Source organism: Capricornis sumatraensis, chromosome 12, assembly GCF_032405125.1.
Source record: "Capricornis sumatraensis isolate serow.1 chromosome 12, serow.2, whole genome shotgun sequence".
Classification (NCBI taxonomy): domain Eukaryota; kingdom Metazoa; phylum Chordata; class Mammalia; order Artiodactyla; family Bovidae; genus Capricornis; species Capricornis sumatraensis.
Window position 1 is genome coordinate 85,098,305 of NC_091080.1, and position 25,397 is coordinate 85,123,701.

The window sequence follows — 25,397 nt, forward strand, 5'->3', positions numbered from 1 at the left end:
TTGCTGGTTTTATAACTCTGCTGTGTTCTGCCGTAAGCAGCAAATGCATATTTTCTCTGTACGTCGGTTAAATCAGCCTTGAGAGGTCTGTTGTGCTACAGAAATAATATTGCTGCAAAATTCTTCTAGTGCATGTTTGAGACACACATCCAGTTTGGGTGTGTGCATGTATTTGTATGTGTTTAACTATACATAAGGAAGTGAAAGTCCCTCAGTCATGTCCAACTCTTTGCGACTCCATGGACTATACAGTCCATGGAATTTTCCAGGCCAGAATACTGGAGTGGGTAGCCATTCCCTTCTCCAGGGGATCTTCCCAACCCAGGGATCAAGCCCAGGTCTCCCACGTTGCAGGTGGATTCTTTACCAGCTGAATCACAAGAGAAATGATACATAGACATAATCAAGGTACTTGGCAAGATTATTCCCAGAGGACTTTAAAGTATTTGTATGAGTTTTCTATATATTTCCCCTGACACCTGCATTCCTGCTCCATCATTGCATTTTTATTATGGTTGTTAAATTATTGTTGTGTTAGTTGCTAAATCATGAGACCCCATGGGGACTTTGCGACACCATGGACTGTTGCCTGCCAGGCTCCTCTGTCCATGGAATTTCCCAAGCAAGAATACTGGAGTGGGTTGCCATTTCCTTCTCCAAGGGATCTTCCTGACCCAGGGATTGAACCTGTATCTCCTGCATTGGCTGGTGGATTCTTTAAGATAGCGGTTAATTTCACTTCAGTTCAGTTCAGTCACTCACGGGGTCGTGTCTGATTCTTTGCGACCCCATGGACTGCAGCACTCCAGGCCTGCCTGTCCATCACCAACTCCTGGAGTTTACCCAAACTCATGTCCATTGAGTTGGTGATGCCATCCAACTATCTCATCCTCTGTTGTCCCCTTCTCCTCCTGCCCTCAATCTTTCCCAGCATCAGGTTCCTTTCTGGAGAGTCAGCTCTTTGCATCAGGTGGCCAAAGTATTGGAGTTTCAGCTTCAACATCAGTACTTCTAATGAACACCCAGGACTGATCTCCTTTAGGATGCACTGGTTGGATCTCCTTTCAGTCCAAGGGACTCTCAAGAGTCTTCTCCAACACCACAGTTCAAAAGCATCAATTCTTCGGTGCTCAGCTAACTCTCACATCCATTCATGACTACTGGAAAAACCATGGCCTTGACTAGACAGACCTTTGTCTGTCTTTGTTGGCAAAGTAATTTAGGTTTCGTTATAATGAGCTTGAATGGTAGATTCATGAAGTCGAAATAGTCTGAGTAAGCATATTTTGTCATATCACATCTCTGTTGAAGTTTGATACTGTAAAACAGTGGCATGGTACATGGGCAGTTTGTCAAAATATTAAATTAGTATTGGTCGCACGGAAGTTTTTTTCCCCACTATGGCTGGCTTCTAAAAGGAATATTCTTTTATATTTACAGAATACATTTTCATGTTTAATTTTTCAATTACTTTATTTTTTGACTGAGCTGAGTTTGCATTGCTGTGTATGGGCTCTTTCTAGTTGCCAGTGAGCAGGGCCTACTCTAGTTGTGGCGCGGGGGCTTCTCATTTTGGTGGTTTTTCCTTGTTTCAGGGCACAAGCTCTAGACCATGTGGGCTTCCGTAGTTGTGGTACACGGGCTTAGTCGCCCCATGGCATGTGGAATCTTTCCAGGCCAGATTGAACCCCTGTCCACTGCACTGGCAGCCAGATTCTTGGCCAGTGAACCACCAGGGAAGTCCTTCATGTTTTATTTTTAAATGAACATGTTTTCCACTACTTTGCTTCCTATACTTTATATGCAGGCATGCAAGTTACTATATTTTTAAACTAAGTGACTTAAATACAAAGTAGGCTTACTGCTATTCTTGGAAGTTTATAAATGTACCACGTGTAAAGCAAAATATATTTTATTATGCAGATACGTTTTTCCAGGCTTCATCTGAAATTTCTACCTTTGATTCACTGTGATCGAATAGAAAGAAATCAGACCGGCCTGGATTCCTACTGTATCCTCGATACTGTTTAGTAACTATGTGAGTTTTGTGTCTCTAAATCTCACAGTCTATATTTAAGGAATAGGACGTGAGTCTCTGCCTTATGAACTAGTGATGAGGACTCAGTGGCGTTAGGTACGTAGACGGTATTGGCACGGTGCTGGCTTGCGGAGTTCAGGAACTTTAGTTCCCATCTTCTTTTCTTCCTCTTCTCCTTACAATTGTAAAACCACAGGTTTAAAAACTGTATGCCATCAATCATTATCAATGCACTGGTGTTCTGTAAACTGTATTAAACCATTAGTAAGCCATATTGAAAGCCCATTTTAGGCCATTCCTAGTACTGAGTGCTGAGTCAAATGCTTTCATTGCACCGTGTTCCTTTTCTTTTTCAAAGCATTTATCATAGCTGTAATTAAAGTATTGGTTCTGCAGTTAATTGCTGTTGGATTTTCCCATAAGAGTATTCAGTACATGAGGGCACTGGTGGTGTTTTTATCTTGTTTACTTGTGTATTACCAGTGCTAAGCAGTTCCTGACACATGGTAGGTGATTAATAAATATTTGTTTACTCAAGGAAGGAATGAGAGAGAGAGAGACTGTCTGTATTTCAAAGAGTTTTTAGTATACTTGGATGGAAAATACATAAGATAAGTGTAATGTAAATTCATAGGTGCCGAAACAATGGGAAATTAGAGGAGAAGAGGGTATCTGTCTTTTCACACCTCTCCCTTTTTGTCCTTTGAAAGTAATGTGAGTACTTTAGGACTCCTAGGGGCCTCTCTTGAGAATATTTTACTTGTGCTTCCTTAAAATGACTCCTCAGAATAGCAACATTTTTAAAAAGACTGGGAACTCACCATGCTGGAGAAGTAAAGGCTCTGGGCACACATTTTGGGGAATCTGCCCTGCAGTGTTAAAAGACTGAATTGTGAGATGCTGTTTACAAAGACACTTACAGCAGTCTTGTTTGTAGTAGCCAGAATTCTGACCAGCTTCAGTGTCTACTCAATGGACAAATCTTCACAATAAAATACTGGGCAATTGTGATAGCTGTATATATTACTAAAATAGACAAGCATTTTGGAAAGTAATGCATAGTGCAAACATTTAGTTAAAATCTTCCCGCCCTTCAGTTTTTTTTAAATGAGCACAGAGAATAAGTATACATCATATTGAAATATATATATTATATATATATTAAACTTCTTTTAGCTCAAAAGACGGGTTTTCTTTTAATTTTAGGTATTGCCCCAGATGTTTTAATTCTAGGTATTTTTCAGACTCAGAGTAAAGATGAATGGATAGTGCTTTGCACACTGGTACACTCTTCATTTAGATTAATTGTTAAGCCTTTCTGTGTTTGCTTTTTTCTTCATCTCTCCCTTTATTCGTCTTTTCCCTCCTCCTTCCCCTTCTCTCCTGTTTGTTTCCTGAACTATTTGACAGAAAGTTGCAGGCATCCTGACACATCACTCCTAAATACTTCAGAATGCACCTTAAGGGTAAGACTATATTTCTGCAAAACCACAAGGATACCATTATCTCATCAAAGAAAACTGGCATCAGTTCATAATATCATCTAATGTACTGTCCATGTGGGAATTTCCCTAGTTGTTCCCTGCATTGTGTTTTTTACCTGTTTTTTTTTTTGTTTTTTTTTTTAGCCCTAATATGGTCCATTCAAAGTTTTTATGGTTATATCTGTATTTTCTCGCCCTCTTTCTATGTCTTAACATTAACTCCTCAGGGGCAATTGGCATAGAACATTCACATTCTAGATTGGAGGTTTCAGTACTGGCCCAGAGAACATACTTGGGAAATAAGCTGGAAAGTTGGGGGTTACAGTTGGCCAGTGATGTCTACATGTTTTGAATTGGTGACTTTGAAAGTGGCTCAGTTACTAAACATTAGGTGATTTCAGAGTGTGATTATGGGACTAGGTGGCTAAAGTGGGAGAACAGGTTATTTGAGAGGTGATCCTAAGAACTGAGCTGAGATAATGTTGAATGGATCACCTGCATGGGTGGTATGACTTAGGATCAGAGGAAAGGTCAAGAGTTGGGTAATGTAAATTCTTTAGTGAATATTGCATTGTGCCAGGGATGCTGAGAGATGATAGATAATTGAGAAGCTTCTCTGACCAGATAAAATGAACCTCAAGGAAATGGAAGTTTCTCCGAGGATTAGAAGAGGTGATGTTTTGGAAGCAGCAGTGAGGGTCGCTGGAGAAGTGAGGTCCCTGAGGGCATTGGTGATTTCACGTAATGCAAGGAAGTGAGTTGGAGAAGGAAATGGCAGTCCACTCCAGTATTCTTGCCTGGAAAATTCTATGGATAGAAGAACCTGGCAGGCTACAGTCCATGGGGTCGCAGAGTTGGACACAACTAAGCAACTGGCCACTAAGGAGGTGAGTAGAACGTCCAGTGAAGGTGCCGGATCTGTGGTAGACGAACCAGTCCCAGAGCAGTGGTCTCACTGGGTGTGGACCAGCCTGGAAAAGAGGGAGTGGGTGTCTAGGGAGGGTGGGGTTGAGTCCTCTGAGGTTCCGAGGATGAGGGGTGTGCAGAGAAGTTTACTTTCTGGGTGGTGGATGCAGAGTTCCGAGAGTAAATGGTGGTGAGCACTTGGGCTCAGAAACGTGGTCTCAAATGCATTCTGAGGGTCTGTACACTTCGTCTGATTACGTTTTGATTTCACTTTCTGTCCCCTGGCCCTTGAGCCCCAAGCCAACACTTGATGTCACGGACGAGAGCTCTCGCTTCCTGAGTGGGTTCTCCATATGTCCTCCTTACCGCACCAGTCAACTCTTTAGTGGGTTGGTGTACAAAGTACAAACCCAGAGAGCACTCCCCTGCTTTATGTCTTCCTGTTGCCTCTTCATGGACTCCGTGGCCTCCTTTGCACCACTGTCTATCAGGCCCCCTTTTCTCATGCTTCACTCCTATCTCCGTTTCCTGGTTTGCACCGTCTTCTCCCCACCTGATGGCCTTTCATAGTTAAGCCAGTCTAAGCAGTTGTAACAGAATCAAAAATACAGAGCAAGATACAGTTCAGTTTCTCTCCCAGGTAACAGTCGAGAAGGGAGGTGTCAAGGGTCAGTAGGGTGACTCCAGGATCACAGCAGATGGTTCTCATTTTAGGGCCCAGAGCAGCTGCTTTTCATGCCTCTCATCCAGGCTCAGCAGGAAGATAGCAGGAGCAGGGGAGTTCACACTCACTGATTTTCAGGGCCTAACCCGGAGAGTACCCTCTATTTCTGCTCCTGTCCTATTGGGGATGAGTCTAGGTGGTCATACCTAGGTGCTAGGAAGATGGGAGATGTAGTTGATAGCAAGGTGGCCATATCCTCAGCTAAAGCGTAACATTTCTCTTATTAAAGGAAGGAAGGGAAAATAGATATTGGCAGACAGCTAGAAGAAATAAGAATATGTAAATGTATCTGCTCTGTTTTGAAAACACACACACACATGTAAGGCCAGGACTAGTAAGACGACATTTTTGTAGGAGGTGACGGGATGGTCTGGTGGAAATGATTAGGGGACAGGAAATAGTATTAGTACATGGGATGAAAGGGAAAGACTTCTTTGATTATACATTTTTGTATAATTCTGACCTGTAAATCCATCTTAATATTTAAAAATGAATACATAAAATCATTAACGTTCTGGGGGAAAAACTCAAAGTGAAATCCAAGCAAACAGATGGACAGGACTGTATGAATAATACAATCTTGCTGAAGGAGGCGGGGAGGGAAAGTGAATCTAAATAACTTTTAATAGTATTTTTTACTGGATACCCTCAAGGTAGAGATAAAATACGTCTAAACAAACACTAAGCTCTAGTTAGAAGGTTTATTTTTCTTAGTTCGTGGGTTAGCAGCTCTGAAACCAGTTGATGTATATTCTGGGATAGAGGAAATAAATATATGTATTGTGGATAAGAGGAGCCAAGTTTCTCATTGTCAGAGAAAGGAGTTACAGATGTGGGAATGGAGAAGCATGGAATGAACCCTGCAGTGCTGAGTTGGAAGTTCAACGTGACTTCATAGTTTTTAACATAGATTGAAAAATAAATAAATACATGTTACTACATTTGTAATTGTGTGTGTGTGTTTACATATATATATATACACACACTCTCTAGCTCAGGATTTCTTAACTTTAGCATCACTGATGTCTGGGGTAGACACATATTTGTTGTGGAGTGGGGCTGTCCTGTCTGTGCATTGTAGGATATTTATCAACATCCTTGGCCTCTCCCCACTAAATCTCAGAACCATCTCCTCAGTTGTGACAATCATGGACTTCCAGACATTGCCATATGTCCCCTGAGGGGAGAATCTTGCTCAATGATTGAGAACTACTGTCCTGCTGAGAGGTCACAGAAGCACTGACACCCATAGCAAGGAGCACACCAAGCACCCAGATCTTGTTCTGTGAAGACCGTCCTCCCATAAATGGAACCTGCACCCCTTAAAAAATGGCTGCTTTCAGAAAGAGTCGAAGATGAGCATGAGAGATCTTATATAAGAATATATAATCAAGTGGCTGAAGAAATGAGGATATGCCGAAAAAGAAAAAGACCCAGGAACCAGCTTTCAGGGGCTTCTGCTGGCAGTTCTGGGAAAACCTCAGCAAGAAAATGAGTAATGCTAGGAATAGATTAAAATCCATGAAACGAAGAGTGCATGAGTTTATACTGATACAGGTAGAAAAGGTGAATGAGGGTGGGGCTCACAGCTCTTCCTTACGGTAGGTTTTTAACTAATAAGTGTAGAAAAATCAGTCCTCAGCAAACACCAGATTGTTTGGATGAATCATCAGTGATTGACATTAAAATTAGTGGATGAAAATATGATGAGACACAGGTATTTGCTTAATTTGTAATATCTCTTCAGATGATAACTAATTAATCAAAGTGCGGAAAATAGTCCCTTTAAAATGGATAAACCTTGAAACTTGCCCAAATGGTGAAAATTAATATCACTGGTAATGGAACAAATCAGGAGCCTGCGCCTCTTGGTTTGATGCACCGAAAAGTCCACATTCTTTCTGTGCTATTCTGGCCAAAAATTTGTAACATGAATATAATCATGAGGAAACATCAGGCAAACCAAACTGAAAGAAAGTGTATAGTATAAATGGCTTGTACTCTTCCAAAGTGTCAAGGTCAAGAAACACAAAAACGGATCAACTTATCTACATCAAAGGAAACTAAGGACGCATGACAATTAAATGCAACATGTGATCCTGGATTAGTTCCTGAACCAGAAAAAAAATGTTTTCCTTTTGTAGAAAAGGTCATAAATAGGACAACTGGTGGAATTTGAATCAAGTCTGTAGATGAAATGATGATACTATTGTCAGTGTTAATTTTTAGATTTGGTCATTGTACTGTGATTACAGAAGAGACTCGGCTTGGTTTTAGGAGATGCACCCTGAGATACTTAGAGGTATTTACCTGCAGCTTAGCCTCAAATGTTTAAGAAAAAAGAAATTGTGTGTGTATACATAAAGAGAGAAACCATGAATGACAAAACAAATCAAGGTGGTCGGATGTTAACATTGGAGAATGTGGGTAAAGGATGTATATGCTCTTTGTACTATTTTTGTGAATTTTTTGTAATTCTGAAAATATTCCAAAATGAAAGATTAAAAAAAATGAGAGCATATGCTGCCCTCCTCCCAAAGCTTACCTTTAAGGAATAAAAATGGAGACACATTTGCAATACGTACTATATCTCGTTCATCTGACTAATTCTTAAGGATTGAGGGCTTAGAAAATTGTTTTATGAAGAACAGTAGGTAGTTTGCTGTTTAGTTTGATAACTATTTAGTTCAGAAAATGTTTTTTTCCTGAAGCCGATTGTGAGCTTTTGTTAAGATAAAGCTTCTTTAGAACAAAGATGTAATTTGGTTAAAGTTAATTTCTGAGCCCCCATGAAATAAGCGATGGCTTTTGGCCTCTGTTTGATCCTGGCAGTGCGTGTAGCTCATGTCTGGCCCGTGTTTTGGAAGCAGCAGGTAGTCAGGAGAAGGCTGCTCCTGGGGGTCCTCTCTTCTGTGGACTGGTCATGATTTCCCATACAGATGGGACCCCATGAACTTTGGCAAAGGTCATCCTCAATTCCCAGTCCACGTCTCACAGTCATAATTTTTATGAGTATGTGATTAATAATATCATTAAAGTTATAAAACTAAGCCTGAGGGCACAACTATCCGCTTATTGTTTGAATAGGACCAGCTTATATAACGGCATTGTCTTAACTGGAACATGGAAAGTAAACTAAGTATAAAATGGTAACTTTCAAATATGTAGGGTATCCTTTAGCGGTTGAGTGCTTTTTATCCTTTATCTGGTCTCTTGAGCTTTTAGATTTAATTGTTTATTAGTCCCTTAATTGACTTTAGAATTAATTAGTATAGAGTAATTTTTGGAGCAATCAGTTGTGGGATCTGGATTTTGGTTGTCTGCCATTAACCCTTGTCTTGCCTTGGCCGTTAGGAAACGGTAATAGATAATTACTAGTAATATGTAATATTACTTAGTAATGTGTGATATTTTCTTCAGAGAACATTAAAGGGAAAGTGCTCTTGTATATTAATTTTATCCCTAAAACACTATTAGCAGGGTAAAAGTCTGTGTTTTCATGCTCTATTTACTAAGCAAGTAGAAAAAATTTTGAAAGTCCATGTTTCATTTGCGTGGTTGAGTGGCTCTGTTCTTTGATGTCCAACACATAAATTAATATTTGCTGATGTTTCCTTTGAGTTACATTTTAAAAAATCACCTCTTTTTCAACTTTGAATATGGGATTGAAGTACTACATCATTTATCCTGTAAAGTTGCATGCATTTTAAATTTGGAGGTGTCATGGTCTTGAATTGATGACTGGCATCAGTAAATCATCTTGTTTTTGTTCAGATTATCATTGACTGTTTCTAAAAGTTGTGTTTTACTGGCATTGGCCTCACAGAGGGCAAGAAAATTTATACTAGCGTGAGACTATTACAGAAAAGCCGGTAAAGCTTAAATACAGAATATGGTGCATATAAAGTAGACAGTATTATTTTTATTTAACTGGAGGAAGAAAGGACAAATTTGCTGAGAGACTGCCTTTCTAGGTTATTTGCTATTTACATAAAATAACTTATCAATCAAAACATTCTGAATTGTTAAAGTGTTTATGTGCCTGTGCTAAGTCGCTTCAGTCGTGTTGGACTCTTTGCGACCCCAAGGACGGTAGCTTTCCAGGCTCCTCTGTCCATGAGATTCTTGTCCAGGCAAGAATACTGGAGTGGGTTGCCATTTCCTTCTTCAGGGGATCTTTCCAGGGATCGATCCCATGTCTCTTGCATCTCCTGCACTGGCAGATGGGTTCTTTACCACTAGCGCCACCTGGGAAGCCCACTGTATATATAAGAACACTGTATTTTAGAAATGAAGTTTCTTACATTCATCCTTTCCAGTCCCTCCCTTAAGATCTTGTTTTTTCCAGAACTTGCTGGATTGGTCTTGCCTGTCTGTGCTTCAGTTTCTCTTCTGGATTCCTTCATGTGAATGTCCACCTCCACCATCTCTGTATTCTGATGTGTGTGCATTCTAATCTGCCTGCCAGGCTGAATTCTAATGATTTAGACATTATCTGTCCATCTCACAGGCGTCTCTCATTTAACTTGCAAAATATGCATCTAGTTTTTTCCTTTCAGCCTTCTCCTTTCCTGTAAATGTTATTGTCTGTGATGTTGCAGACGTAGAAGTTCGGGTGTTGGTGCTTGATTCACCTTCCCCATCCTTCATCCCCTAAATCACCAAGCTCCGTCTGCCTCCCAGACATCTCTCAAGTGTGGCTGAGAGATTTATTTCTCCTGTCTCCTATCTCATCTGCTCCCTAACTGTGGGCTGAGGCCTTACAATTTTCTAGCACATCTCCTGCAGTTGACAGCTTGCTTTTCCCCATCTTCACTCTTGAACCTTCCCAATCCCAAAAGTAGCAGCAGCACCAGAGTGATTCCCGGAATGCACAAATCTACTCATGTCTGCCCTGTTTCAGCCATTCTGGTTGCTCTCAAGATAAAGTGAAGTCTTTGCTGGGCTGTTAGACCCTGAATGTTCCTGTTTGACTTCTCTGGTGCACCAATCCTCTGCCCATACCCTTTGGCCTTGGTGTCCTTCTTTTGGATTTCCCAGATGGCGCTAGTGGTAAAGAACCAACCTGCCAGTGCAGGAGATGTAAAAGACGTGGGTTCTATCCCTGAGTCAGGAAGATCCCCTGGAGGAGGGCATGGCAACCCAGTCCAGTATTCTTGCCTGGAGAATCCCATGGACAGAGGAGCCTGGTGGGCTACAGAACATAGGATCGCACAGAGTCGTCCTTCTTTTAGTCCTCTTCATAGAAATGCCTGGTGGTATTCACTTTCTACCAAAATGAAAATTCTTAAATACTCTTAAGTTCCTCTCTAATATTACCCGTTTTTGTGTCCTTCTGCACCTTTTTCTGTTTTCTTTCCCAGCCAGTTCTCTTTGCTCTTCCTAGGACACTGCATCTGTCATTTCCTGTACATAGAAATCTCGCTGGCAAGCCGTAACTCTCTTCTTCTTCCAAAGTGATTTAGTTTTGTCTGTTTGTGAAACATATGACAGAGGGATTGCTTTCCTCTGTATAGCTTGAACTCTTTCTTGGTATCTTCTGTTTTAAATTCTTGCCTACGCAGTTTGTCTTTCTAAGCATCCTAATGCTTTGCTTTTTAATAAATTGCTCTTTGTTTTTGTGTAGCAAACCATCACTTAGGGACTTTGATGGAAGTCCATTGATTAAGACGCTGCGCTTCCATTGCAGGGGGCATGGGTTTGATCCCTGATCAGGGAACTAAGACCCCCATGGAAGTTAAAAAAAAAAAAAATCACCTATAATATAGGCAAATGTCAACTTTTGCAATGATTTGTTAGCTGTATTGGTGTAATCAGAAGTTGTTATACTTTTTGATAATTCCTCATAGAGACATACATAATTACAAAAGCCCTTCAGAACATTAGTTATTCAGTATGGACCAAGTCATTATCTACAAAGCAAGGTTGAGATAACTATGCATTTCTCCTGGGCACGTACTGTGAAAGATATTTATTAGATTACTGTCTATATGTGAAAACTTCTCCCATGGAATAAATAAAGGAGTAGCATTAAAATTTGAATTTTGGAACTTTCTCTAAACATTCTGAAATAGTTTGAATAGGTTGAAAATTGGATTTTATAAAATTATACACGTGATATCTTCTGAGTCAGGAAGAGAGATGCTCAGAAGTTTTCATATGGTTGCTAGTCTAATATAAAGAGATGGATAGAAGAATGCCTGGAAAGATGTGTTAAGTTATTCATGTTTGTTGGCTCAGAGATAGCAAGTCATATTGAGAAGAATGACTTTTCTCCCCTATATGTGCCCATTAGGGTACAGGGTAACCTGCTGTAACAAAGAGTCTTAAATCCAGTGGTATAAATAAGATTGAAATTCATCTACTTCTCATTTAATGGTCGGGCTGGTCTGCACTGATGGAGCAAGTGAGTATCCTGTGGCCATTGTTCCAGGAGAAACACAGACCTGTCTCTTTCTGCCCCCACGCACCCCCTACACCTGCCTTGTTTCTCCCCTTCATCCGCATTGCCAAAGCCCAGTGCCTGCAGTTATCAGGGAGCCCATGGGAAGAAGGAAGGAAAGGAAGATCAAGCAGTCCTTTTTTTCATGTAAGTGAGACTGCACTTGGACACATTTCTTTAACTTAGACTCTTTTTTCCTTGGAATTAGTGGGTCCTATCTAGCTGCAACACAGATGAGAAAATGGAGTCTGTCTGGGTGGTCTTTTATTTAGTTAGGATTCTACTGTGGAAAGATAAAATGTAAAATTTAGGGAAATCCTGCAGTCTGTCACAATATACTTCTGTATTTAAAATTTTATTTGATATGTATTACTATTATAATTTTCCACAGTTTATTGTGATCCACACATTCAAAGGCTAGTGGTTTTCCACACTTTCTTCAGTTTAAGTCTGAATTTGGCAATAAGGAGTTCATGATCTGAGCCACAGTCAGTTCCCAGTCTTGTTTTTGCTGACTGTATAGAGCTTCTCCATCTTTGGCTGCAAAGAGTATAATCTATCTGATTTTGGTGTTGACCATCTGGTGATGTCCATGTGTAGAGTCTTCTCTTGTGTTGTTGGAAGAGGATATTTGCTATGACCAGTGCGTTCTCTTGGCAAAACTCTTATTAGCCTTGCCCTGCTTCATTCCGTATTCCAAGGCCAAATTTGCCTGTTACTCCAGGTGTTTCTTGACCTCCTACTTTTGCATTCCAGTCTCCTGTAATGAAAAGGACATCTTTTTTGTGTGTTAGTTCTAAAAGGTCTTGTAGGTCTTCATAGAACCCTGCAACTTCAGCTTCTTCAGCGTTACTGGTTGGGGCATAGGCTTGGATTACCGTAATATTGAATGGTTTGCCTTGGAAACAAACAGAGATCATTCTGTTGTTTTTGAGATTGCATCCAAGTACTGCATTGCAGACTGTTTTGTTGACCATGATGGCTACTCCATTTCTTCTAAGGGATTCCTGCCCACAGTAGTAGATATAATAGTCATCTGAGTTAAATTCACCCATTCCAGTCCATTTTAGTTCGCTGATTCCTAGAATGTCAACGTTCACTCTTGCCATCACCTGTTTGACCACTTCCAATTTGCCTTGATTTGTGGACCTAACATTCCAGGTTCCTATGCAATATTGCTCTTTATAGCATCGGACCTTGCTTCAATCACCAGTCACATCCACAGCTGAACTGTGGAAAATTCTGAAAGAGATGGGAATACCAGACCACTTGACCTGCCTCTTGAGAAACCTATATGTAGGTCAGGAAGCAACAGTTAGAACTGGACGTGGAACAACAGACTGGTTCCAAATAGGAAAAGGAGTACGTCAAGGCTGTATATTGTCACCCTGCTTATTTAACTTCTATGCAGAGTACGTCATGAGAAACGCTGGGCTGGAAGAAGCACAAGCTGGAATCAAGATTGCCGGGAGAAAAATCAGTAATCTCAGATATGCAGATGGCACCATCCTTATGGCAGAAAGTGAAGAGGAACTAAAAATACTCTTGATGAAAGTGAAAGAGGAGAGTGAAAAAGTTGGCTTAAAGCTCAACATTCAGAAAACGAAGATCATGGCATCTGGTCCCATCACTTCATGAGAAATAGATGGGGAAACAGTGGGAAAAGTGTCAGACTTTATTTTTTTGGGCTCTGAAATCACTGCAGATGGTGATTGCAGCCATGAAATTAAAAGGCACTTACTCCTTGGAAGGAAAGTTATGACCAACCTAGATAGAATATTCAAAAGCAGAGACGTTACTTTGCCAACAAAGGTCCATCTAGTCAAGGCTATGGTTTTTCCACTGGTCATGTATGGATGTGACATTTGGACTGTGAAGAAAGCTGAGCACTGAAGAACTGATGCTTTTGAACTGTGGTGTTGGAGAAGACTCCTGAGAGTCCCTTGGACTGCAAGGAGATCCAACCAGTCCAACCTAAGGAGACCAGTCCTGGGTGTTCATTCGAAGGAATGATGCTAAAGCTGAAACTCCAATAGTTTGGCCACCTCATGCGAAGAGATGACTCATTGGAAAAGACTCTGATGCTGGAAGGGATTGGGGGCAGGAGGAGAAGGGGGCGACAGAGGATGAGATGGCTGAATGGCATCACCGCCTCGATGGACATGAGTTTGGGTGAACTCCGGGAGATGGTGATGGACAGGGAGGCCTGGTGTGCTGCAGTTCATGGGGTTGCAAAGGGTCATACATGACTGAGCAACTGAACTGAACTATTATAGTGTACTAAACATTCAGTGAATGGTTCAGTCTCTTTGGATCACAGTTTTCTTATTCGTGTCTTCTTTTTTGTGCTCATTTTCTTATTCTATCACTGGTTACTATAAGTTCCCCCAATTCATATAGAATACAGTTTACTTTCATTTTCCTTCCTGTGATATCTGACTCCTGCATGAGTATTAGGTGTGGAGAAATTACTGATAGGTATAGATTAATTTGCTTGGAACAACATTGTTAACACTTGGTAGCAGATATGGGCAAATTTTGGGTAAAGGGCCAGAGAAGAAATATGTTAGATTTTGTGGGTCTCATGGTCTCCATTGCAACCACTCTGCTCTACTGTTGAAGGATGAAGACAACCTTGTATAAACACTGCTGTGTTTCAGTAAAACCTTATTTACAATCTGAACCGCAGGCCGTAGTTTGCTGATCTTGCTTATAGGATGAGCACGCCCTCCAGGTAGAATTAGATGTAAGCTTAAGTTTGTGGAGCTTACATTCTTACAGAAAATGAACTAGAAGATAGGTAGGTCAGTGTTGTTAAGCTTCTGTCTGTTGTTTAGTAATTACATGTTGTCTTCTGCTCTATATTTATTCTCATATAGAAGGATAATAATGAGCACAATAATAGTCTTTTTTGAGTGCCCTACATTGTGGTAAACATTATTTCATTTGTACCTCATGGCAGTCATACAGTTCAGTTCAGTTCAGTCACTCAGTCGTTTCCCACTCTTTGCGACCCCATGAATTGCAGCATGCCAGGCCTCCCTGTCCATCACCAATTGCCGGAGTTCACTCAGATTCACGTCCATCAAGTCAGTGATACCATCCAGCCATCTCATCCTCTGTCGTCCCCTTCTCCTCCTGCCCCCAATCCCTCCCAGCATCAGGGTCTTTTCCAATGAGTTAGCTCTTCTCATGAGGTGGTCAACGTACTGGAGTTTCAGCTTTAGCACCATTCCTTCCAAAGAACACCCAGGACTGATCTCCTTTAGAATGGATTGGTTGGATCTCCTTGCAATCCAAGGGACTCCCAAGAGTCTTCTCCAACACCACAGTTCAAAAGCATCAATTCTTCGGTGCTCAGCTTTCTTCACAGTCCAGTTCTCACATCCATACATGACCACTGGAAAAACCATAGCCTTGACTAGACGGACCTTTGTTGGCAAAGTAATGTCTCTGCTTTTTAATATGCTGTCTGGGTTGGTCATAACTTTCCTTCCAAGGAGTAAGTGTCTTTTAGTTTCATGGCTGCAATCACCATCTTCAGTGATTTTGGAGCCCCCCAAAATAAAGTCTGACACTGTTTCCCCATCTATTTCCCATGAAGTGATGGGACCAGATACCATGATCTTTGTTTTCTGAATGTTGAGCTTTAAGCCAACTTTTTCACTCTCCTCTTTCACCTTTCATCAAGAGGCTTTTCAGTTCCTCTTCACTTTCTGCCATAAGCGTGGTGTCATCTGCATATCTGAGGTTATTGATATTTCTCCCGGCAATCTTGATTCCTAAATAGGCTTTGTTTTTTATCACCATTTCACAAATGAGGACATTAAAACTTTGAGAGTTTAAATAGCTTACTCAGAGTGAGAGGTCAATTTAGTACTTGAACCTGAGCTATTCTTTGCCTACTTTGTATTCATTGTATAGGGAATGATTCTCTAAGGCTTGAATAGCCAGAACAGAATCAGGCTTTCTAGGTTTGTTAGAAGCATAGTAGTAGAAATTGTAACTATTCAGTGGGTTAAAGAATTGAAAGGAATTAAGAAACCTCTTTGTTTACTTCAACTCTATAATATACTCCAATTGCCCTTCTAGTGGACGCCGGATCTAATACCTGCTTTCCCTAATAGCTGGTTTTAAGATGCCTCTTTGCTCTGCCTTTTATTCCTGCTTAATATTTTTGTAATAAACCTCCTTCATCAACTCTTCTGTATCATGTATTCCTCCTTGTGCCATTCATGCCCCTCCGTAGGGGTTACCCTATTTTAACTTCACTTTGGAGTAGTCATTGTGTTGTTTTTTGTTTAGTCGCCAAGTTGTGTCCAGCTCTTTTGAAAACCCATGGACTGCAGCCTGCCAGGCTCCTCTGTTGATGGGAGTTCCCAGGCAAAAATGGTGGAGTGAGTTGCTGTTTCCTTCCCTTTGAAGCAGTCATTGTGTCCTGGACTCAGTTTTTCCTTCTTGATCATCAGCTTTTTTCTTCTCTTTGTCCTCTCTGTCCTCCGCCTTTCCCATCCCTCCAACTCTCTTCTTTCTTCTCATACTTATTTTGAAGGATAGTTGACATATAATCAACTGGTCATATTTAAAGCATTCAATTTGGTGAGTTTTGACATATGTATAGACCTGTGAAGCCATCACCATAAGGAAAAGATTGAACATTTCTATCATCTCCCAAAGTTTCCTCATGGCCTTTGCAGTCCACCCTCTCTCTGACCCTGTCCTAATGCTTCCTGTAGGTTGCATTTAATATGCATTATTTTTGGTCTTGCTTCTTTCTTTAATTCAGCATAATAATTTTGAGATTCATCCTTGTTGTGTATATGAGGAGATTCACTTCTTCTTATCAGTTCAGTTGTGTCCGACCCTTTGTGACCCCATGGACTGCACCACACCAGGCCTCCCTGTCTATCACCAACTCCTAGAGCTTGCTGAAACTCATGTCCATCGAGTCAGTGATACCATCCAACCATCTCTTCCTCTGTGGTCTCCTTCTCCTCCTGCTTTCCATCTTTCCCAGCATCAGGGTCTTTTCAAATTAGCCAGCTCTTCACATTCGGTGGCCAAAATATTCGAGTTTCAGCTGCAGCATCAGTCCTCCCAGTTAACATTCAAAACTGATTTCCTTTGGGATGGATCTCCCTGCAGTCCAAGGGACTCTCAGGAGCTTCTCCAACAACACAATTCAAAAGCATCAATTCTTTGGTGCTCAGCTTTCTTCATAGTCCAACTCTCACATACATACATGACTACTGGAAAAACCATAGCTTTGACTAGTTGGACTTTTGTTGGCTAAGTAATGTTTGTGTTTTAATATGCTGTCTAGGTTGGTCCTAGCTTTTCTTCCAAGGAGCAAATGTCTTTTAATTTCATGGCTGCAGTCACTGTCTGCAGTGATTTTGGATTCTTTTTATAGTCAAGTGGAATTTCATTGTATGAACAAGCCACATTTTGTTAATTCATTCTTTATTGATGGGTATTTAGACTGTTTCCAGTTTTTCACTTTGCAAATAAAGCTGTTAACATCTGTGTGTGTTTGTATAGGGATATGTTTTTATTTTAACTTGTGTAAATAATTAGGAGTGAATTATCTGAATTATATGATGAGTATATGTTTAACTTTTAAAGAAACCTTCATACAGTCCAAAGTGGAAGTAAACCAAAATATACCAATTTCTTTCCCCATGCCCACCATCACAGGTTGTGATGTTCCACTTGTACCACATATCTATCGACACTTAGTATTATATTTTAACTTTCAACCACTTAAATTGGTATTTGGGTATATTTCCATATATTTTTTTGACAGTGTTGAACGTCTTGTGCTTGCTGGCCATTTGTATGTATTTTTTGAAATGTCTGCTAATATCTTTTGCTTATTTAAACAAAACATTGTTTTTTAACACCAAAAACACTTTGTATTGAGGTATAACTAATTAACAATGTTGTGGTAGTTTCAGGTGTATAGTGAAGGGACCCAGCCATATATATACATTGTATCCATTCTCCCCACTCCCATCCAGACTGGCACATAACATTGAGCAGAGTTCCATGTGCTATAGGATAGGTTTGTGTTGGTTATCCATTTTCAGTATAGCTGGTGTATGTGACCTTGCCTCTTTTTTTAAAGCCTGGTTTGTTTATCATCGTATTGTTGTAATTGTTCTTTATATAGTCCAGTTACAAGTTCCTTATTTGAAATATGTGTTGTGAATATTTTCTCTGTCTGTAGTTTGCTGTTTCATTTTCTTAACTAAATCCTTTGAAGAGCAGACTTTTAAATTTTGATGGAGTATGATTTGTTGGTATACTTTTTTTTTTATGGTTCATGGGTTTTGTATACTGTCTGAGAATCTGTTCCCTACCTCAAGATTTTTCTCCTTTATTTCCTTTTGTAAGTCTTATAGTTTTAGCCTTGTGACCCAATTTGAGTTAATTTTTATGTATCCTGTGAGTTAGGGTTGAGGTTCATCTTCTGTTTTTCCCAAATGCATATCTAGTGGTTCTACCATTTATTGAAAAGACATTGATGTCCCCATTAAATTGACATGGCCATCATAGGGTTCTTGAGTATACATTTCGTGTTTTATTGCTGCCTCAAGTTCAGATTTTTTGTTATCACTTCAAATCAAGGAGATAAGTAATTTTGCATGGTTTTTGCTAGGTCATAGGACATTAATAATACATTGATGCATATCATAAGAATTATATATATATATTTAATTTAAATTTATTTACTTTAATTGGAGGCTAATTACTTAACAATATTGTATTGGTTTTGCCATACATCAACATGAATCTGCCATGGGTGTACATGTGTTCCCAATTGTGAACCCCCCTCCCACCTCCCTCCCCGTACCATCCCTCTGGGTCATCCCAGTGCACCAGCCCCAAGCATCCTGTATCCTGCATCGAACCTGGACTGGCGATTTGTTTCTTATATGATATACATGTTTCAGTGCCATTCTCCCAAATCATCCCACCCTCTCCCTCTCCCACAGAGTCCAAAACTGTTCGATACATCTGTGTCTGTTTTGCTGTCTTGCATACAGGGTCATCATTGCCATCTTTCTAAATTCCATATATATGTATTAGTATACTGTATTGGTGTTTTTCTTTCTGGCTTACTTCACTCTGTATAATCGGCTCAAGTTTCATCCACCTCATTAGAACTGATTCAAGTGTATTCTTTTTAATGGCTGAGTAATACTCCATTTTGTATATGTACCACAGCTTTCTTATCCATTCATCTGCTGATGGACATCTAGGTTGCTTCCATGTCCTGGCTATTATAAACAGTGCTGTGATGAACACTGGGGTACACGTGTCTCTTTCAATTCTGGTTTCCTCAGTGTGTATGCCCAGCAGTGGGATTGCTGGGTCATAAGGCAGTTCTATTTCCAGTTTTTAAAGGAATCTCCACACTGTTCTCCATAGTGGCTGTACTAGTTTGCATTCCCACCAACAGTGTAAGAGGGTTCCCTTTTCTCCACACCCTCTCCAGCATTAATTGCTTGTAGACTTTTGGATCGCAGCCATTCTGACTGGCATGAAATGGTACCTCATTGTGGTTTTGATTTGCATTTCTCTGATAATGAGTGATGTTGAGCATCTTTTCATGTGTTTGTTAGCCATCTGTATGTCTTCTTTGGAGAAATGTCTATTTAGTTCTTTGGCCCATTTTTTGATTGGGTTGTTTATTTTTCTGGAATTGAGCTGTAGGAGTTGCTTGTATATTTTTGAGATTAGTTGTTTGTCAGTTGCTTCATTTGGTATTATTTTCTCCCATTCTGAAGGCTGTCTTTTCACCTTGCTTATAGTTTTCTTTGTTGTACAGAAGCTTTTAAGTTTAATTAGATCCCATTTGTTTATTTTTTGCTTTTATTTCCAATATTCTGGGAGGTGGGTCATAGAAGATCCTGCTGTGATTTATGTCAGAGAGTGTTTTGCCTATGTTTTCCTCTGGGAGTTTTATAGTTTCTGGTCTTACATTTAGATCTTTAATCCATTTTGAGTTTATTTTTGTGTATGATGTTAGAAAGTGTTCTAGTTTCATTCTTTTACAAGTGGTTGACCAGTTTTCCCAGCACCACTTGTTAAACAGATTGTCTTTACTCCATTGTATATTCTTGCCTCCTTTGTCAAAGATAAGGTGTCCATAGGTGCGTGGATTTATCTCTGGGCTTTCTATTTTGTTCCATTGATCTATATTTTTGTCTTTGTGCCAGTACCATACTGTCTTGATGACTGTAGCTTTGTAGTAGAGCCTGAAGTTAGGCAGGTTGATTTTCTCCAGTTCCATTCTTATTTGTCAAGATTGCTTTGGCTATTTGAGTTTTTTTGTATTTCCATACAAATTGTGAAATTATTTGTTCTGCTGCTGCTGCTGCTGCTGCTGCTGTTCTAGCTCTGTGAAAAATACCATTGGTAGCTTGATAGGGATTGCATTGAATCTATAGATTGCTTTGGGTAGTATACTCATTTTCACTATATTGATTCTTCCGATCCATGAACATGGTATATTTCTCCATCTATTAGTGTCCTCTTTGATTTCTTTCACCAGTGTTGTATAGTTTTCTATATATAGGTCTTTAGTTTCTTTAGGTAGATATATTCCTAAGTATTTTATTCTTTCCATTGCAATGGTGAATGGGATTAGGAATTATATTTTTAACTGACTCATTGATTTTCAATTCCATCTATTATTTTATTTTTAGGTGTTACACATAATGTCGCATTGCTTCGAGAGGTGATAATCAACTCACGCTTTATAGAAGGAGACATCAACACTAAATTTCTTTCTGATGTATATCCTGATGGCTTTAAAGGTTTGTATATATTGAAATATTTTAGTGTATTAAAGTTATTATTTTTATACTTTATTACAATGGATGCGTTCTTCTCTTCTGAAATTAGGGCTTTTCGCCTATGTTGTGCTTGCTACTAATATATTAATACTTAGAGTATCCTAGGCTATTGACATTCATGATTTTCAGTATTCATGAGTGACTCATGAATGTGTAATGGTCTATAATTTTTTTGAGTGAGAAATTCAGCTAGTTTGTGGAATGTTGTGTTTCTGAAAGCCAGTACAGATTTGTATTCCCTGATGATAAGAATATATATGGGATTTCTTCTTTAATGTTAACACTGCATCTTTATGAAAATGAGCACTGAACATTTCAGACTACCAGGTGCTATTCCTATTAATGAAAATGGAGATGGTCAAGAAGATGAAGGTTTTATTCTGAAAATTGAGTTTTGAGTAAAGTAATGAATGGACTGTGAAACTTAGCATTGCAGGGTTACCCATGAGTGTTTCCAGGTAGCAAAAGTTACTCATTAAGTGAGAGTCAGAGAAAACCCTTGAGTGAGCATCAAAAACATGGTTAACACGATATTGAGATGCTGACAGCACTTACTTGCGACTTACTAGAAATGTTCAAGTGAAGGCCAGAAAGCTGTCCATATGTTTCTAATCAACTTGGGTACATATGAAGATTAGATCTTCTCTCACAACTTTTAAGTGTTCTTCATATCCATTTAAAGTGTTTTAATATATAAAATGACTCATTCATTTTAGGAGCTGTATGTAGATTCAGGTCAGCTTCATGTAGAGACATTAAATACATTTACAAAGCAATTTCTTACCAAGGAATTTATTATGGAGTGTTTGTAAGACTAACTGGGGATTACTGATTTGATTGTTATTTCAAAACTCTCGTGTTATAGGCCTTTATCATTAGTACCAAGAAAAATAAAGTGTTTTATTTTGGAACTTAAAACAAAGACCAATAAGTCATCATGTTCTTTTTCCCGAACTTTTGAATTTTTAGAAGCATAAATTACAACCTTAACATGATTGCACTTTTCTACGTATGTGATTATTTCATTAATATCTCTTGTTTTCATGAAGTCAAATGCCACCTATGTTTTTGCTTTTTATTGTATCCCTACAACTAAAGCAGACCCTAAATAAATATTTGTTGAATTAATGAAAGGAATGGTGCTCATAATGTAGGTGAGAAGGTGTCCCCTTGACTATTTTGAATTAACTGTACGTGTATTCAGATTACAAATTTGTTTTGATCCTAAAGTTTTGGCTTCTTGTCCTGTCTAAAGTTTTAGTTAAAAGTTGTTGTCAGTTGTGAAGTGGACTTGGATTTCCATGTGCTTTTGCGTCCACCTGGCTTACATGAAACAGTAGGCAGGAGGAGATGACAGATCAAAATATTGTGTGTGTACATGGATATTTATGTATACATTTACACATTTATATATGTGTTTATGCATATTTGGTGTTATATCCCATTACCATGGAACATTTAAAATTTCTAATTGGAGTTGGTTACTCTGTGATATATATTTAGCAGCAATTGAAAATGTTCTAAATTCTCAAGAGAACTCAGAAGTTTTCTTAAAGTCAAACAAACACTGTAGTTTGTTATAATAAGCTTAATATATTACACTTCTTTTTGGGGATGGGATTATTAGCAGAGATACTGTAATTCTGTTTCTTATGCATAATAGTTTTTAAATTGTTGTACGTTGTTAGAGGGCCTTAGCAGTTTTTAATTCAGCCTTCATTTTACATATAAGGAAACCAAAGCACAGAAAGCCTGATAAAGCGAAATGATCAGTGACATAATAAAGCCGGAAATTAAACTTAGAGTTTTCAAGTTCTGTTTTAATAGTCATTCTGTTGTGCTAGAATTGAAATTCATAAATCATAAATCACAGACGTTTTCGGAGTATGCTGTGTGTTGTCACGTAAGGACTTTAAAAGTACACACCTGTGTTTGCCATTCTGAACGCCTGCCGCTTATTATGTTCCTTTGTATTGTTTTCATGTCGGTTCTTTCTTCTCTGAGTGGCTCCTATATCTCCTCTTCCTTCTTCAGATCATTCTACCTCTTCTTCCCAATTTTTCTCCATAGGAGGTCTTAAATATATTAAACTGTATCATCTTTGATTGTTTGATATATGTGCCTGAAAGAGACAGCAGGAAGTGGCAACTGAAGTTAATCCAGGATCTTATCCATATGTTTGAGGCTGGGTCATTTTGCCCCTTTGGGATTACCCATCTGCTTCCCATCTGTCCAGCTACCCCAGACACTGTTCATAGGCTAGTGCCTGTTTTATGACTGCATTAAAATTTTCTATTATATATGTTTATTATCCCAAGTTTATTTGTAGACTAGGACTGTGTTACTTACTAAAGACTCTTAGGCTGAACTTTGAAAAGATTGTGTCTAAAATTTAAAAATAGAATTCACAGAATTTGTTTGTCACGTCAACTTATTAGATGCTGATGTTGGAAAGGTATTTTCCTTTGATTCTGAAAAGTAAATGGAAAATGGAGGAGTAGATATTTTGACTTTGAAATAAAGGGAAAATGAAGATGATACTTTAAGAAATATCATTTCATTTCGCCTAAAATGGAAATTTTGTTCTTATTTCTCTGCTGCCTTGCTGCACTTGAACCACCAGCCCTATCAAATTATTAGATACCTAATTTCTATTAGAAATTATTAGAATTATCTTTCTCTTCTGAAAAATTGCAGAATGTTGAGAAAACTTTGATTCAACACAAGTCTGCCATTAAATTATACTTCCCTTTTTTTCCCTCTAAGTTTAATCATGTATTTCTGTACCTTTAAAAGTGTTAAATACATGACTGAAGTGTTGCCTTTAAAAATTCAGTCATTAAAATCATTCAACAAATAATTGGTATATGCAGTAGAAGGAAATCAAAGAGAAATAGTATATTTTCCTCATCCTTAGTGTGGTTATATCATTAGGGAAATAGACCTGTAAAGAACTAACTACACTACAGGACAGAACAAAAAGAACACTAAGGTGAAGATATAAACTGAGTGTCTTAGAGCAGAGAAAAAGGAAACCAGTTGTGATTTGGGGAGTCCAGGATGTCTGCAAGGGTGAGGGAGTATAGAACGTTAAATGCTCTGAGGACTCTCTTCTGCAGGTGCTGGGGCCACAATACTGCCTCAGGAGACTCTGCATGTATCTCTTCCTGATCCTCCTTCTTTGATGTGATGGTGGTGGTTTGAAATAAGCCTTGGAGAAGGTGTTTACAGTCAGGGAATTAGCACGTGCTCTTCACTGGGTCTCTTTTCCTTCCCGCATCCCAACTGGTTATTAACCTTTCAGGGGCAAACCACTGCCTACACTTGCACCTGATGATCGATCACAAGCAAACAGCCATCTGCATTCAAAGGAAGAGGATTTCGCAGCGAGGGAGGAAGAACCTAGAAGAATCCCCGAGGACAGGCAGTCCTCAGTTTTAGACCTGCGGGCATCGGCTCTCTCGCTCTTACAGGGTGACTGTCTTCTCCGCCCTGGCAAAGGCTTTGAGGTTCTTCCCGGTGGAGAACAATGAGGGCTTCCTAGGTGGCGCTAGTGATAAAGAACCCGTCTCCCAGTGCAGGAGACATAAAGACATGGGTTTGATCCCTGGATCAGTAAGATCCCCTGGAGAAGGAGATGGCAACCCACTCCAGTATTCTTGCCTGGAGCATCCCATGAACAGAGGATCCTTGTGGGCTACAGTCCATAGTGTTGCAAAGAGTCAGACATGACTCTGAGGGACATGCCCTGAGGGACATCAGGCAGAGAAGGTAGAGGATCAAGTGAAAGTGGACATAATATGGTGATTCCTTCTCTCCCCAGCCCTGTTCTCCACTTGGTTCCCAGAGTGCTGGCAGGCAAATAGCTACAGGCACCCTAGTAGAATATCTGTCCCAGAGAAATCTTACTGCTTACTGCTGTTTAGTTGCTAAATCATGTCTGATTCTTTGCTATCTCATAGACTGCAGCCTGCCAGGCTCCTCTGTCCATGGGATTCTCCAGGCAAGACTACTGGAGTGGGTTGTCGTGCCTCCTCCAGGGGATCTTCCCCACCCAGAGATGGAACCCAGGAGACCCAAGTCTCTCTCTTGGCAGGAGGATTCTTTACTGCTGAGCCACTAGGGAAACGCCTGAGAAATCTAACCAACCCTTAAAGGGATTACCCAAAGATTCCCCCCAAACAAAATGACTCTCAGACTACCCTACCCATGAGGCCAAAGGTCGGCCAAGCCACAGCCCACACATAGAGCACGCATGGCTCAGGGTCAGGACCCCTGTTAGCACTGTCTCATACACACTGCCTTTAAATGGAACCCCCAGGAAAGTGTCAACCACAGACGGTTAGAAGAAAACCACTTAGGAGAACACAGATGAAGCTTCTTAAAGCTAGGTGGGTGGGTAATAGCAGGGGCTTCACAGAGGCCCTTAGAGGTGCTGCAACAGGGGCTTGACCTGCAGTAACCACTGGAGTGGAGAGCATCGACACTGTTGAGGGCTTATAGCTTTGAAATTATCCCCCCAGAAGGTTAAGGAAGTTCGTTGCTCAGTTGTGTCTGACTCTTTGCAAACTCTTGATTGCTTACCAAAAAATAGATGTGAGAAAGATATTTGATATATTCAGTAGCCACTTGGTAAAGAAACTCTTTTCTAATAACACATTTCTAGTAAAAGTAAAAGTAAGCCAATTAAATTTGATTAAAAGTCTCCTTACTGAAAACTAATAAAAAGTATAATTTTACGTGATGAAATTCTGAAATCATTTCCCGTAGAATCAGGAATGAAATGAGGTCAACTATAAAATTACTATTATTATTAAACACTGTTATAAAGGATAAAAATGGAAAAAAGGAAGTAGTTGGTATAAATATTTTTTGAAAGAGACTTTTTTCCCCAGGTATTATTATATTCCTAGAAAACCCAGGAGATCCTAGTTTTACT

At 39.6% G+C, this 25,397-nt stretch overlaps 1 protein-coding gene across 8 annotated transcripts in view; it reads left to right on the top strand.

Annotated features, from left to right (window-relative positions):
* The window catches only part of PCCA (propionyl-CoA carboxylase subunit alpha), a 378,400-nt gene that overhangs the window by 196,976 nt on the left and 156,027 nt on the right, over positions 1-25,397 (top strand). For all 8 annotated transcript variants that reach the window (XM_068984257.1, XM_068984256.1, XM_068984261.1 and 5 more), the window contains one exon: positions 20,309-20,419. In XM_068984257.1, the coding sequence (XP_068840358.1) occupies positions 20,309-20,419 (111 nt within the window). The remainder of the gene's footprint in view (positions 1-20,308; positions 20,420-25,397) is intronic.